This window comes from Schistocerca nitens, chromosome 10, assembly GCF_023898315.1.
Source record: "Schistocerca nitens isolate TAMUIC-IGC-003100 chromosome 10, iqSchNite1.1, whole genome shotgun sequence".
In the NCBI taxonomy this organism is placed as follows: Eukaryota; Metazoa; Arthropoda; class Insecta; order Orthoptera; family Acrididae; genus Schistocerca; species Schistocerca nitens.
The window spans coordinates 97314575-97329216 of NC_064623.1; the positions used below are offsets into that span (position 1 = coordinate 97314575).

The 14642-nt window shown below is 47.1% G+C and overlaps 1 protein-coding gene across 2 annotated transcripts in view; it reads right to left on the reverse strand.

The window, feature by feature from the left end:
• LOC126210148 (uncharacterized) overlaps nt 1-14642 on the reverse strand; it is a 571076-nt gene that overhangs the window by 102052 nt on the left and 454382 nt on the right. For both annotated transcript variants that reach the window (XM_049939299.1, XM_049939298.1), the window contains exon 6: nt 7018-7152. In XM_049939299.1, the coding sequence (XP_049795256.1) occupies nt 7018-7152 (135 nt within the window). The remainder of the gene's footprint in view (nt 1-7017; nt 7153-14642) is intronic.

Here is a 14642-nt window from a genome sequence, read left to right on the forward strand (position 1 = left end):
AGTCCGGAACCGCGCTGCTGCTACGGTCGCGGGTTCGAATCCTGCCTCGGGCATGGATGTGTGTGATGTTCTCAGGTTCAAATGGTTCAAATGGCTCTGAGCACTATGGGACTTATCTATGGTCATCAGTCCCCTAGAACTTATCTATGGTCATCAGTCCCCTACTTAAACCTAACCTAAGGACAGCACACAACACCCAGTCATCACGAGGCAGAGAAAATCACTGACCCCGCCGGGTATCGAACCCGGGAACCCGAGCGTGGGAAGCGAGAACGCTACCGGACGACCACGAGCTGCGGACGATGTTCTTCGGTTAGGCAGGTTTAAGTAGTTCTAAGTTCTAGGGGACTGATGATCTCAGATGTTAAGTCCCATAGTGCTTAGAGCCATTTACCATCATCAACACAGCCACCGAATATCGCCAGACTGTTAGTGCAGTCATTCAGTTGTGTGTTGAAGTTTATCCTGGACGCGCCAAGCCCTCAAGATTTGTGTTTACAATCATTATAAAAAATTTTCAAGAAACAAGAACGGTGAATAACCTATTAGTGCACACTGGATGAGGGACTCCCACACTTCGTCTCCATGCCCGTTTGAAATCTGCAGGGCACTCTTTCACTGAGGTCCTTGAACGTCTGTGGAGGTATGGCAGCCCATTCATCCTCGATCCGAACTAGAGACGTTACTGATCTCGGACGCCGCAGTCTCGAGCGGAGTTGATACGAAACGAGAGAAATTAGTGATGTTGAATTCTGTGCCCTCTAGTGAACTGCCAAAGAAACTCCTATAGGCACGCGCATTCAAATACAGAGATATGTAAACAAGCAGAATACGGCACTGCTGTCGGCAACGGCTATATAAGACAACATGTGTTGTTAGATCGGTTACTGCTGCTACAATGGCAGCTTATCAAGATTTAAGTGAGTCCGAATGTGATGTTAAAGTCGGCACACGAGTGACAGACACAGCATCCCCGAGATAGCGATGAAGTGGGGATTTTCCTGTTTGACAGTTTCACGAGTGTGCCATGAATATGAGGAATCCGGTAAAACATCAGACCTCCGACATCGCTGCAGCCGGAAAAAGATCCTGCAAGAACGGGACCAACGACGACTGAAGAGAATCGTTCGACGTGACAGCAGTCCTTCCGCAAATGGCAGCAGATTTCAGTGCTGGGCCATCAATAAGTGTCAGCGTGAAGCATTCAACGAAGGCCCACTCGTGTACCTTTGATGACTGCACGACACAAAGCATTACGCCCCGATTGGGTTTGTCGACAACGAAATTGGACGGTTGATGGTTGAAAACATGTTGCCTGATCGGACAAGACTCTTTTCAAATTGTATCGAGCAAATGAACGTGTACAGGTATGGAGACAACCTCAGGGGTCCATGGATCCTGTATGTTCAAAATGGTTCAAATGGCTCTGAGCATTATGGGACTTAACTTCTGAGGTCATCAGTCCCCTAGAACTTAGAACTACTTAAACCTAACTAACCTAAGGACATCACACACATCCATGCCCGAGGCAGGATTCGAACCTGCGACCGTATCGGTCGCGCGGTTCCAGACTGTAGCGCCTAGAACCGCTCGACCACTCAGGCCGGCGATCCTGCATGTCAGCAGGGAACTTTTCATTCTGGTGGAGGGTGTGTAATGGTGTTGGGCGTGTGAAGTTCGAGTGATGTGGGACCCCTAATACGTCTAGATACGATTCTGACAGGTGACACGTACGTATTCATTCTGTCTGATCACCTGCATCCATTCATGTCCATTGTGCATTCCGACGGACTTGGGCAATTCCAGTAGGACAATGCGACACCCCACTCGTCCAGAATTGCTACAGAGTGGCTCCAGAAACACTCTTCTGATGTTAAACACTTTCGCTGGCCACCAGACTCCGCAGACATGCTCAATAGAGCATATCTTGCATGCCTTGAAATGTGCTGTTCAGAAGGATTTATGGACAGCCCTGCAGTATTCATGGTGTCAATTCCCTCCAGCACTACTTCAGACATTATTCGAGTCTATGCAACGTCGTGTTGCGGCATTTCATGATCGCGAGGGCCCCATACGACATTATGCAGGTGTACCAGTTTCTTTGGCTCTTCAGTGTATATGTGACGTGTGCGTATGTGGGCAAGGCCACGGGTAAAAGGCTTATCCCAAACCCCTGGATCGATTTCAGCCAAAACTGGTCTGGAAAGAAATAGTAAGGGGGTAAGAACCAGCAATCTCTTATTGTCCCTTTGGTGATAATGTGGGGAGAGAAGAAGTGATGGACAGAGAGGGAGAGGGATGTAGGGCATGGGTACATATGGACAAGGAGCAGATGAGAGATAAGGGAAAGGGAGAAGTGGAAAGGCAAAGATAAGAGGAAGAGATGGATAGTGAGAAGGGGGAGGAGGAGGAGATGGATAAAGAAAGGACGAGATGGGCAGAAAAATTGGAGAGGAGCAGATGGACAGAGAGAGGGACAGGAACGAATGAATAGAGTGAACGTAAAGGAGGTGGAGAAATAGATGGACAGAGAGGAGGACGGAGTAGATGGACAGTGCGAGGTGGAAGCAGATGTAATAAATATGTACCCAGATAAATCCAGGTTTTGAATTATTCAAAAATATTTCCTACAAATTAGTTGAACTATGATAAATTAGTTCATGTGGATACATTAGAATGAATTATGGTCCTAACAGTGATCCTGGGATGATATGTACATCTTTTGGCCACAAGGAGAACAGTTTGGCTTGTCCTAATGACATGGTCTCAGAATCGACAAGTGGTGTGTCTATTCTGTCGCCACCAAACAGCGGCGATTATCCTACCTAGGGGCAGCGAGGTAGAGGTGGCGTCTGTTAATCACCTCAATCAAGCGCTTAGCAAGAATCATTGATCTGCACGGCACTAACGGCCGCGTGTATGCGCCACTCAGATGTGCAATTCTTGGACGCTTTGAACAAGCTCGCACATGGCCGGAAAGCAACAGTCTAATTTCGTGTGGCTAGGGCCTCCCGTCGGGTGGACCGTTCGCCTGGTGCAAGTCTTTTGATTTGACGCCACTTCGGCGACTTGCGCGTCGATGGGAATGATGATCATGAAGAGAGCACAACACCCAGTCTCTTAGCGTAAAAATTTCCGACCCAACCGGGAATCAAACCCGAGCCCCTTAGCATCGCGTTCCGTCGCGCTGACAACGCAGCTATCGTACATGAAGCATTCAATTCCTCACCATTAAATTACTGTGTTGATTACCTAGCCATGGATATGGATTTACAGTCTAAGATAAGAAAAAAAGAGAAGGCAACGCACCGCGAAGGAAATATCCGAATGGGATAGAAGTGGGTAGAGTGATATAGACAACCAAATGATTACAATTCCAGAAAAATTGGATGATCTATTCAAGAGAAAGAACTTTACAAATTGAGCGAATGAATAATGCATTGGTGCACCTCTAGACCTTATTCGGCTAGTTGTTCGGCTTGGCATTGATTGATATCGTGACAAATTCTGTCCAATTAACGCTGAAGTTCGTCAAAATTACTCATAAAGCCCCAAACGTTCTCGATTGGGGAGAGATCTGGCGACCTTGTTGGGCAAGCCAGTAGCAGTAGAAACTCTCACCGTGAGCAGGCTGACATTTTCTTACTGAAATAAAAGCCCACGACGGCTTGCCATGAAGGGCAACAGAAGGTGTCGTAGAATATCATCGACGTGCCGCTGTGCTTCAAGGGCACCACAGATGATGACCAAAGGGTCGTGCTATGAAAATAAATGGCACCCAGACCATCACACTTAATTGTTGGGCTGTTTGGCAGCCAACAATCAATTTGATGTCCCACCGCTGTCTGGGGCATCTCCAGACACATCTTCGCTGGTTTTCGGGGCTTATTTCGAAGCGGAACCCGTCACTGAAGACAGTTCTACTCCAGTCAATGAGATTCCAGGCCGATGACGTCTCTGGTTATTCCCCGGATAGTGGTGGAATACCAACGTGGCTGTCGCCCACCATACTGCCCGACAACCAGGAGTGAAGGTCTGTGATGCCATTTCCTGTCACAGCAGGACGCCTTTGGTTGTCATCCGTAGTATCCTTACAGTACAGTGGTATGTCGTCGACATTCTACGCCCGGTTTTGTTACCCTTCATGCAAGCCTGAATCTGATCTGCGCGAGACTGAACTTTACTCAGTGCACTGCGTAGTAAGGCTCTCTGCTGGGCGCTGAGAGAACAATATTTGTATCCTGTGGAAGGCAAAAATTAGGTCCTTAAGATATGGGTACAATATTCATCCTCGACGGCCATCTGTACGTTTTGCACATTATGCTGGTGGAATGAGGTGCTAACGACTCTGCAATTGATGCAGCATTGCAGTGTACTAGTGGTGGGTAAAGTAAAATTAAATCGGGTGATGCTGAGGGGATTAGATTAGGAAATGAGACACTTAAAGTAGTAAAGGAGTTTTGCTATTTGGGGAGCAAAATAACTGATGATGGTCGAAGTAGAGAGGATATAAAATTTAGACTGGCAATGGCAAGGAAATCGTTTCTGAAGAAGAGAAATTTGTTAACATCGAGTATAGATTTAAGTGTCAGGAAGTCGTTTCTGAAAGTATTTGTATGGAGTGTAGCCATGTATGGATGTGAAACATGGACGATAACCAGTTTGGACAAGAAGAGAATAGAAGCTTTCGAAATGTGGTGCTACAGAAGAATGCTGAAGATAAGGTGGGTAGATCACGTAACTAATGAGGAGGTATTGAATAGGATTGGGGAGAAGAGAAGTTTGTGGCACAACTTGACTAGAAGAAGGGATCGGTTGGTAGGACATGTTTTGAGGCATCAAGGGATCACAAATTTAGCATTGGAGGGCAGCGTGGAGGGTAAAAATCGTAGAGGAAGACCAAGAGATCAATACACTAAGCAGATTCAGAAGGATGTGGGTAGCAGTAGGTACTGGGAGATGAAGAAGCTTGCACAGGATAGAGTAGCATGGAGAGCTGCATCAAACCAGTCTCAGGACTGAAGACCACAACAACAACAGTGGTGGGTAGGTTCCTAAGACATTGGAAATACACCAATGAACCTAACTTTTAAGCAATAAATCAGTTATATGACGTGAAGTGCACAGTTAATGGTATGGTAGTGGAATAACCTCAGAGTCCACTGGTGATTGGTAATTCCTTAACGTATAGGAAACATAACACAGGACCTGACCGTGATTGTACATTGTGTACAAAGTTTATGCATGTAACAAGACGTCCACAGCGCTGGCTGCGCCTGTGACATAGCGTTAAAGGCCACTGTTCAGAATCAATAATCCTAACAATGGTCCTTGAGGGCGCCAGCTCCTTTTGGCTATAATTTAGCTTCCAAGTACACTGTTGGTGGTTTGATCCTTAAGATATAGGAAAAATTGCGACTGTCACAGCTTCGAGGAACACCCCAATTATATATACTGATTTTGTGCTTGTGGCTTGAAGTGCACAAAACTAACTGTGCTGAATAACATAGGTGATCATAGAAGTGCACCAGTGCATTTGGCTGCGATTTGGTAGGTGGTGAGAGATGGACAGTGTTGTGTTAATGACATAACTTTGGGTTACATTCGTGCTGGGTAGTGTTTTAAGGTACATGAAGTATGACAATCCTCGGGGAACATCTACATCTTTACCTCATAATTTATTTATGAACGTGACATAGACAGTGCAGGCTGTGCTAATGAGATAGCTGGGAAGGCCTCTGGTGGTGGGGAGGATCCTTAGATGGAATAAAAGTAGCAATAGTGCTGACAGTGATCCTTGAGGCACACAAGTACAATTTGATTGAATTTTCTCAATCTGAGAATATTGGAAAAGAGAGTCGTTTTAGTTGCTACATTTAACCTAGATTGCATAACATATTTCATTATTCAACACAACCGGCTTTGACAGACTTTGCTGTAATCTTCAGGTCTTAGAAACCTTTTCGTTGTGAAACATGTTCATTTTACGTTGAACCTCACATCACATGATAATGGGGCTTGAGGTACAACGTAAAATGATCACGTTTCACAACAAAAAGATTTTTAAGACGCGAAGATGACAGCAAAGTCTGTCGAAACAGGTTGTCTTAACTAAAAAAAATATTTTATGCGTTCCACGCTGTTGAATGTTTCTTTACAAATACAGTCAGCTGTGATTTATATGGGTGGCCTGACTTTCACAGCTGACTTAGCTTCATTGTCAACTGGTGGTGTGTAGGCCCTTAAGAAACACGTAAAATAACTATGATACTTATAATGAGTCTCAGAAGCCACCTGTATTTTAACCCCACAATTTATTTATTTGGCGTGAGGTACACAGTTCCAGTTGTGCTAATGAGATGGCTTTAAAGTCCACTGGTCGTCTGGAGGTCCTTCAGATACAGTAGGATCCTAACAGTGATCTCTGAGAGACGCAAGCACTTTTCGATCATACTGTATGTAGATGGCATGAGATGTATGGTACCTTCTGTTGTAATGACTCAGTCTTGGTATCCAACAGTGGTGGGTAGGTTTATGTGTAGGAAATCACAATGGGGCTAATAGTAATCATTGGGGGACACTTGCATCTTCATCCAAAATTTGTGATATGAAGCACAAACTGTTGGCTGTGTTGATGATGTAGCATCACAATCCACAGCTGGCAGGTATGTTCTTGAGATAGGGAAAAAGTAGCAACAGTCCTGAAAATGATCCTTGACAGGCATGAGTGGGCTCCAGCCATAATTTGTCTATGTAGCTTGATATGCACAGTGACAGCTGTAACTACCACATAACCTTGGAGTACACTAGCGCTGGGTAGATACAAAATATACAGGAAAAAGTATACTGGACCTAGCACTGATCCCTGTGGAACACTTATACTTCTTGCAGTACACAGCATCGTCTGCGGTAACACACAATGCAGAGCAAAGACATTCAAGTTGAGGGTACCCAGTCTGTCAAAGGAGTATACGCTATACACATGACAATGGGCATCAACTGGTGGCGCAGACTCACCCCAATGGCCTGGCGGCGGTTGACCTTGTGGCGGTGTCTGCGGATGGCGTAGCAGGCGGCGATGATGATGACGAGCACGAGCACCACCCCAGCCAGCGCCAGTGGCAGCAGCACGCTGTCCTCCCCGTTGAAGCCCTGAAACACCACACCGAAGGGTCATGCTGAGCAGTGGGCTGGGCCAAGTGCAGTACTGGTCCAACTGGACAGTGGAAGTATTACATAGGCAGGTAGACAACTTCGAATATATTGAAGCTGCCGATAGTACCTGTCTGGTATGACCCATAACGTCATCAGAATGGCAGGCATGAACAATTAATCGAAATAAAAAAGCTGCCTTGGTCTGTGAGTACAGCGACCAGTTTTAACGTGGGAGAAACAGACGAAATAGGGAACGCGAACTGACACGGATGGACAAGCAGAAGAAATCCAAATGGTCCTTTTGTGGGTCCCACCAACTACAACGCCATCCTATGAATTGCTCGGATGGCTTAAACGATGGGGCTCTGTTGGCGACATCAAGGGTTCCAGGGAAACAGTTCTACCAGGGCTGCTCGGAGTATGTGGTTGCTTGTGCTAGCTTCCACTCATGGGAGCAGCCTTCTAGGTTAGGGAACGCTGAGCAAAGACATTCAAGTTGAGGGTACCCATCCTGGCAAAGGAATATTAACTACAGTTGGTTCTGCCCCCAACGTACGCCATACACATGACAGTTGACAATACACTATTGTCCAAAGTGGACACACACCTTCCAGTACCACAACTGACGGGCCAGTGTCTCAGCACTACCAACACAGACGTCCAGCTGAGCAGAGACATGATCGTCTGCGATCCGTCGATCACCTCGAGTGAGAGTGTCCGCACGATCCAGCTGTGGAGAGTCACAGTTGTGTGAGGCAAGCCAGCACGTTCGAGATCGCACAGGTTTGTGCAGTCTTGTTGCGATGATGACAGACGCCTTGCCCAACGATTCGCCGTGCTTTTGTTAAGTGCCAGGTCTGTAACTTCCCATTGATATCTTAGGTTTCCCAGCTCTATGGTTTGAACGTATCTCCGTTAGAGACGCCATTTTGAAGACTACGTATAGCGTCATTGGTGACCCTTGTCGTCGCTACAATGATTGTCTCTTCCCCTCTGTCCCGCTTGTGTACTTTCTTTACCGCGTCATGGGCTGCAGCGCCACCAGGTTGTATTCATTCTCGCGGTGGGCAGTGGTCATAATGTTTGGTCTCATCAGTGTACGTAAAGGACATTATGTGCTTCGGAGCAACTGCAGTTTAGTGGAGTGTGGCGGAGGAAATGGCTGCTGCGCTAACGGCCTCCAGCCACGCTGGCGTGTGTCCTCGAGGGGATGTATAGTGTGGAGTGCAGGCGCGTGCAGCGGGCCGCAGCTAAGGGCTCGGAGGACGGGCCAAGGACTTCCATCTCTCCTGACCACCAGGGCTCAGTCGATACGCGCAGGGGGAGCACCATTTGCAAGCCAAATTTACCTTCCTGGCCGGCGTGCTATCGCGGGTTAGAAAGGCAGGTGGTCCGGCGGAACAGGGCAGCACGCGACCCTTTAATTTAGGGCCCGTCTTATCGTGAGGGCAGCCCTTCCCCTATTGGGTTTCACGGCCCTCAACAACAGCGCCACGCTGATGCGTAGGCGTTAGGGGCGTGTGGCCGCGTTAGTTATCGAGCTACTTACTGCGTGAAACGGCGGTGCAGAAGTAAGACACGGTTTTAAAATGGTTCTCAGGCGAGATGTCGTGTTTTAGTTAAATACATGATCCCATAGATCAGCTTTATCGACATATACTCCTATATCTACATCTATACTCCACAGAGCACCTTATGGCGTAATGCAGGACGCTTTGAGTAGCAGTTCCTCTTCTCCTATTCCTGTCGCGTGTGGTTCACGGGAAGAACGATTGCCGATATGCCTGCATGTAGTTCAAATCTCTCTAGTTTGGTCTTGATAATCTTTCCGCAGAGACGTGCGTACGAGTAAGTGAGCTGTGCGTGGCTCGTGTTCATGCCATCTCTCTCTTTTGTTACATTCTGTTTTTACTGTATTGCCACCTCGTTTTATTAATTCAATTACTGGTGTTACTGAGTTGCTGCCCTGCCTGCCCGTGAGGGGAAACAGCAGAGGTTATCTACACTACTGGCCATTAAAATTGCTACACCAAGAGGAAATGCCGATGATAAACGGGTATTTATTGGACAAATATATTTTACTAGAACTAACATGTGATTATATTTTCACGCCATTTGGGTGCATAGATCCTGAGAAATCAGTACCCAGAACAACCACCTTTGGCCGTAATAACGGCATTGATACGCCTGGGCATTGAGTCAAACAGAGCTTGGATGGCGTGTACAGGTACAGCTGCCCATGCAGCTTCAACACGATACCACAGTTCATCAAGAGTAGTGACTGGTGTATTGTGACGAGCCAGTTGCTCGGCCACCATTGACCAAACGTTTTAGGTTGGTGAGATATTTGGAGAATGTGCTGGCCAGGGCAGCAGTCGAACATTTTCTGTACCCAGAAAGGCCCGTACAGGACCTGAAACATGCGGTCGTGCATTATTCTGCTGAAATGTAGGGTTTCGCAGGGATCGAATGAAGGGTAGAGCCACGGGTCGTAACACATCTGAAATGTAACGTCCACAGTTCAAGGTGCCGTCAATGCGATCAAGAGGTGACCGAGAAGTGTAATCGATGGCACCTCATACCATCGCGCCGGGTGATACGCCAGTATGGCGATGACTCATACATGCTTCCAACGTGCGTTCACCGCGATGTCGCCAAACACGGATGCGACCATCACGATGCTGTAAACAGAACCTGGATTCACCCGAAAAAATGACGTTTTGCCATTCGTGCACCCAGGTTCGTCGTTGAGTACACCATCGCAGGCGCTCCTGTCTGTGATGCAGCGTCAAGGGTAACAACAGCCACGGTCTCCGAGCTGATAGTCCATGCTGCTGCAAACGTCGTCGAACTGTTCGTGCAGATGGTTGTTGTCTTGCAGACGTCCCCATCTGTTGACTCAGGGATCGAGACGTGGCTGCACGATCCGTTACAGCCAAGCGGATAAGATGCCTGTCATCTCGACTGCTAGTGATACGAGGCCGTTGGGGTCCAGCACGGCGTTCCGTATTACCCTCCTGAACCCACCGTTTCCATATTCTGCTAACAGTCATTGGATATCGACCAACGCGAGCAGCAATGTCGCGATAGGCTACAATCCGACCTTTATCAAAGTCGGAAACGTGATGGTACGCATTTCTCCTCCTTACACCAGGCATCACAACAACGTTTCATCAGGCAACGCCGGTCAAGTGCTGTTTGTGTATGAGAAATCGGTTGGAAACTTTCCTCATGTCAGCACGTTGTAGGTGTCGCCACCGGCGCCACCCTTGTGTGAATATTCTGAAAAGCTAATCATTTGCATATCATAGCATCTTCTTCCTGTCGGTTAAAGTTCGCGTCTGTGGCACGTCATCTTCGTGGTGTACCAATTTTAATGGCCAGTGGTGTATATATGCTCCGCCGTATTACCACTGCTGGACTGCTATTTCTTCCCGGTTGTCGTGTGTTGAGAAGTTAGTTCGTATCTGGCAGTGAGTCGCAACGCGCCGGCAGTGGAGTTCGCACCTGGCAGTCGGACAGTTGGGACGCGGCAGGAGTCGGTCGGGTTGCCATGACTCGCCCGACTGTTGCCGGCACACATGGTTTCAATAGGAACGATCTTGGTTGATCGTCTGTTGGTCGTCTTACCGGATGACGTGATTGTTCGCCGATCGTTTATGGGTTGGAGGTGTGTGTGTCTCAACTCGTGGTTCGTCCTCGTCACTGCATAGTCACTGCTTTTACCGTTGGTCTCGTTCTTCGTCCAAGTGTTTGTGATATTGTGTGCAGCTTGTGATGTCGACTGCCCAGTGCTGTTTCCGTGCTGGTGTGTAGCAGTTGGTCGGTTGGCGCAGTCGTGACGCAGCACCAGTGGGGCATGCAGCGTCAGGAAGAGGCAGATAGCCATCACTTGCCCGATGATTGCTCACATGTTTTGAGTGGGGACGACTTAGGTTGACTGTCGGTCGGTCGTCTTGTTAGACGACGTGTATTGGGCCGGCGATTGCTTACGGGTTGGCCGTGTGCAACGACTCGTGGTTCGTCCTAGTTATTGCACAGTCACTGCCGTGAGCATCGTCTAGTCCTCGTGCAGATGTTCGTGGGGCTGTGTGTAGTTATGTGATTTTCACTGACGAGTTTATTTAACTGTTCTCGGCGTACAGTCTCTGAGTTAGACGGTCGTTTGATTAAACGACGTGGGTTTTCGGGTCGTCCACAGCTTGTCTGGGATCCGTTCTTGTTTGGCTCCACAGTCTCTGCTGCCAGCGTCGGTGGAACTTTGGTGCAAGAGCGGAGCGGAGCCTTGGTGCAAGTGTGGAGCGGAACTCACCTTGACGGTCTGTCGGTTGGGTTGTCGCCGGATTGTGGATGGTTGGGCCGACTATCTGTCTCCCCTAAGCGAACGTTAATATTTATAGTGCAGACCGACCCACTGGCTGTACTGCCTTTTCTTATTGGTATTTGATTGTGTATTTTAATGGCTCATAGCCGATGGTTTGAATTTGTATGCTATTAGTCGAGTTTTAAATAATGGACCTTCAGCTGCTTTACAATGGAAAGTTCCTGACTTGTCAAGTCTTGCACTGTTTGTGCCTTCAGTCTCATTTAAATTAATTTTTTTTTTCTGGATGAGGCTTTTAGCCTTCTGCCTTTTGAAAATTTATTGTAGTTGTGTTTTTCAATCGTGCGCCTTCAGCCACTTTAAAATGGAAAGTTCGTGACATGTCAAGTCTTGCATTGTTTGGGCCTTCAGGCTCATTTGAAATATTATTTAAGGATAAAATTTGCGCTGTAATGCTTGGGCAACTCAATAAAGTTATATCTGTTCGAATGGAACTGACAGCCCCTTATTTTGGCCCCTTTCCACAATTTGTTCTATCTGTCCTGTCTTGTGGTTTCAGTAAGCAATATATTGGTTGACTTTTCTAGGAATGTACGCCCTGTGGACTTTAACAGTAGACCGCGTCGTGGTGCACAACGCCTCCCTTGCAGCGTCTGCCACTGCAGTTGACTGAGCACCTCTGTGACCCTTCTGCACTTGCTAAATGAAACTGTGACGGAACGTGTTGCTCTTCTTTGGATCTTCTCTATTCCCTGTATCAGTCCTGTATGGTGCAGTTGCAATACTGGCACGCAGTATTCAAGTACTGGTCGGAGAAGTAATTTGTTGATGGACTCATTGGCCTGAAGATCCATTCCTTGAATCTCAGTGACATCTGCCTTACACACAATTTTATGTTGTCATCCCAATTCAGATCGCTCCATATACACTCTCATACATACTTGATGGAAATAACTGCTTCCAGTGACTCTTGTGAAATTTTATAACCGTACAACAAAGGATCTTTCTGTCTATGTATTCATAGTACATTACAGTTGTTTATTTTTAGTGTCTGTTTCCACTCCCTGCATCACAGGTCATTCCTCTGCAGGTCTTTCTGCATTTCGCAACAATTTTATAGCATCGAGACAGGTCTTCCTGCATTTCGCAACAATTTTCTAGCATCGAGACATGTCTGTGTCCAACAGTATCATCCGTGAATAGCCTCTTGGCGTACTGGCGTAATCTATCGGCAAAGATGTAGCTGGAAGATCAATAGTAGGCGCTGGATGAAGCGCGCCTGTCACGAGAGAGGCCAGAGACACACCTGCAAGAAAGACGCCGCCAATGCCCTCTCGAGAGCATGCCTTTAGGCCGGCACCACTGACGAGAGGGCCCCACTGACAACGGTTGGCGCCTTTATCTGCGGAGCCGGCTCAGTTCACGTCACAGGTTACGACAGTACACAGTCACCAGATTTGTGGCTACAGCAAGATTACTTTTGTGGACTGGCAAGACAGCCAATCCACTAGGACGGGAGGCCGAAGGGCACGCGTTTAAGTTCACGCAGGCTGGCGTGAGGTCTGGAACAGGTCAAGTAATGGAGACTAGCAAACAAAGTACGTAGCTTCTGGAATACTTAACTTTAATCCATAATTGGTGAACATCGGTCTGACGGTACATGCATCACAAGATAAATAGCAAATGATAATGGCGCCTTGCTAGGTCGTAGCAAATGACGTAGCTAAAGGCTATGCTAACTATCGTCTCGGCAAATGAGAGCGTAATTTGTCAGTGAACCATCGCTAGCAAAGTCGGCTGTACAACTCGGGCGAGTGCTAGGAAGTCTCTCTAGACCTGCCGTGTGGCGGCGCTCGGTCTGCAATCACTGACAGTGGCGACACGCGGGTCCGACGTATACTAACGGACCGCGGCCGATTTAAAGGCTACCACCTAGCAAGTGTGGTGTCTGGCGGTGACACCACAATTACTGACACTGTCTGCAAGAGGACTATTACTGTTGAGCCTGTACCACAGCATATGGACTCTATACAAGTAAAGTATCCAGTACAAGCAAATGAAGAACCTTAATAAACCAGGTGTGCATTTGTGTTTTAGAAAGAGGATACCAGTCACCCATACCAACATCGTCTTCCTTTGCTTCCTTACGGTACAAGACACCACACTTGGAACTTCCGAGGTCATCTCTTACGTCATTTATATATATTGAGAAAGGTAATGTTCCTATAACACTACCATGTGGCAGGACCGAAGTTACTTACATGAAGATTTGTCTTCATTCACAATGGCATGCTGTGTTCTGTTTGTTAGAAACCCTTCAATGCAGTAAGACAGCTGGTCTGATATTCCGTGCGCTCGTATTTTGTTAGTTAGGCGACAGTACGGAATGAGTAATTATGGTGTACGCGTACGTGGAGAACTTGTTCGCGCAGCAATCGCCGACATAGTGTAACTGAGGCGGAATAAGGGGAACCAGCCCGAATTCGCCGACACAGATGGAAAACCGCCTTAGAACTCATCCACAGGCTGGCCGGCACACCGGACCTGGACACTAATCCGCCGGCCGGATTCGTGCCGGGGACCAGCACACCTTCCCGCCCGGAAAGTAGTGCGTAAGACCGCGCGGCTAACCGGGCGGGCTTTTCAAATATTGCTAGAGTAACAACATATTTTTAAAACAGTAAATTATATGCAAAATTTTATTCTTAGAAATTAATAGGTACTTAATATTGGTCACTTGCAAACAGGGTGCACATAACACTAGTTACCGTTGACTTACCACCGTTTGCTTGCTGGCCGAAGTAACGAAACATTACTGTGAAACCTCTCAAAAATACAAATGTAAAATGTTCAAATTGATTCAGATGATGACACTGACTTTTGCATTACTACAACAATCCTGCCATCATATGTAAGCTACGAGGTGCGGCTAGAAAAAAACCGGACTGATGCTGGAAAAAACATTTATTTACAATTATTTACAATTTCATGTTATCTCCTTCAATGTACTCTCCTCCTCGGTCTCTACACCGCTCCATACGAATTTTCCACTGTTCATAGCAATGCTGCAGATCATTTTCGGTAAGTCCATACATTACTTCCGTCGCTTTTTCTTTTACTGGTTCATTTCAAAGCTGACTTGACTTTAGGGAAAAGAAAAAAG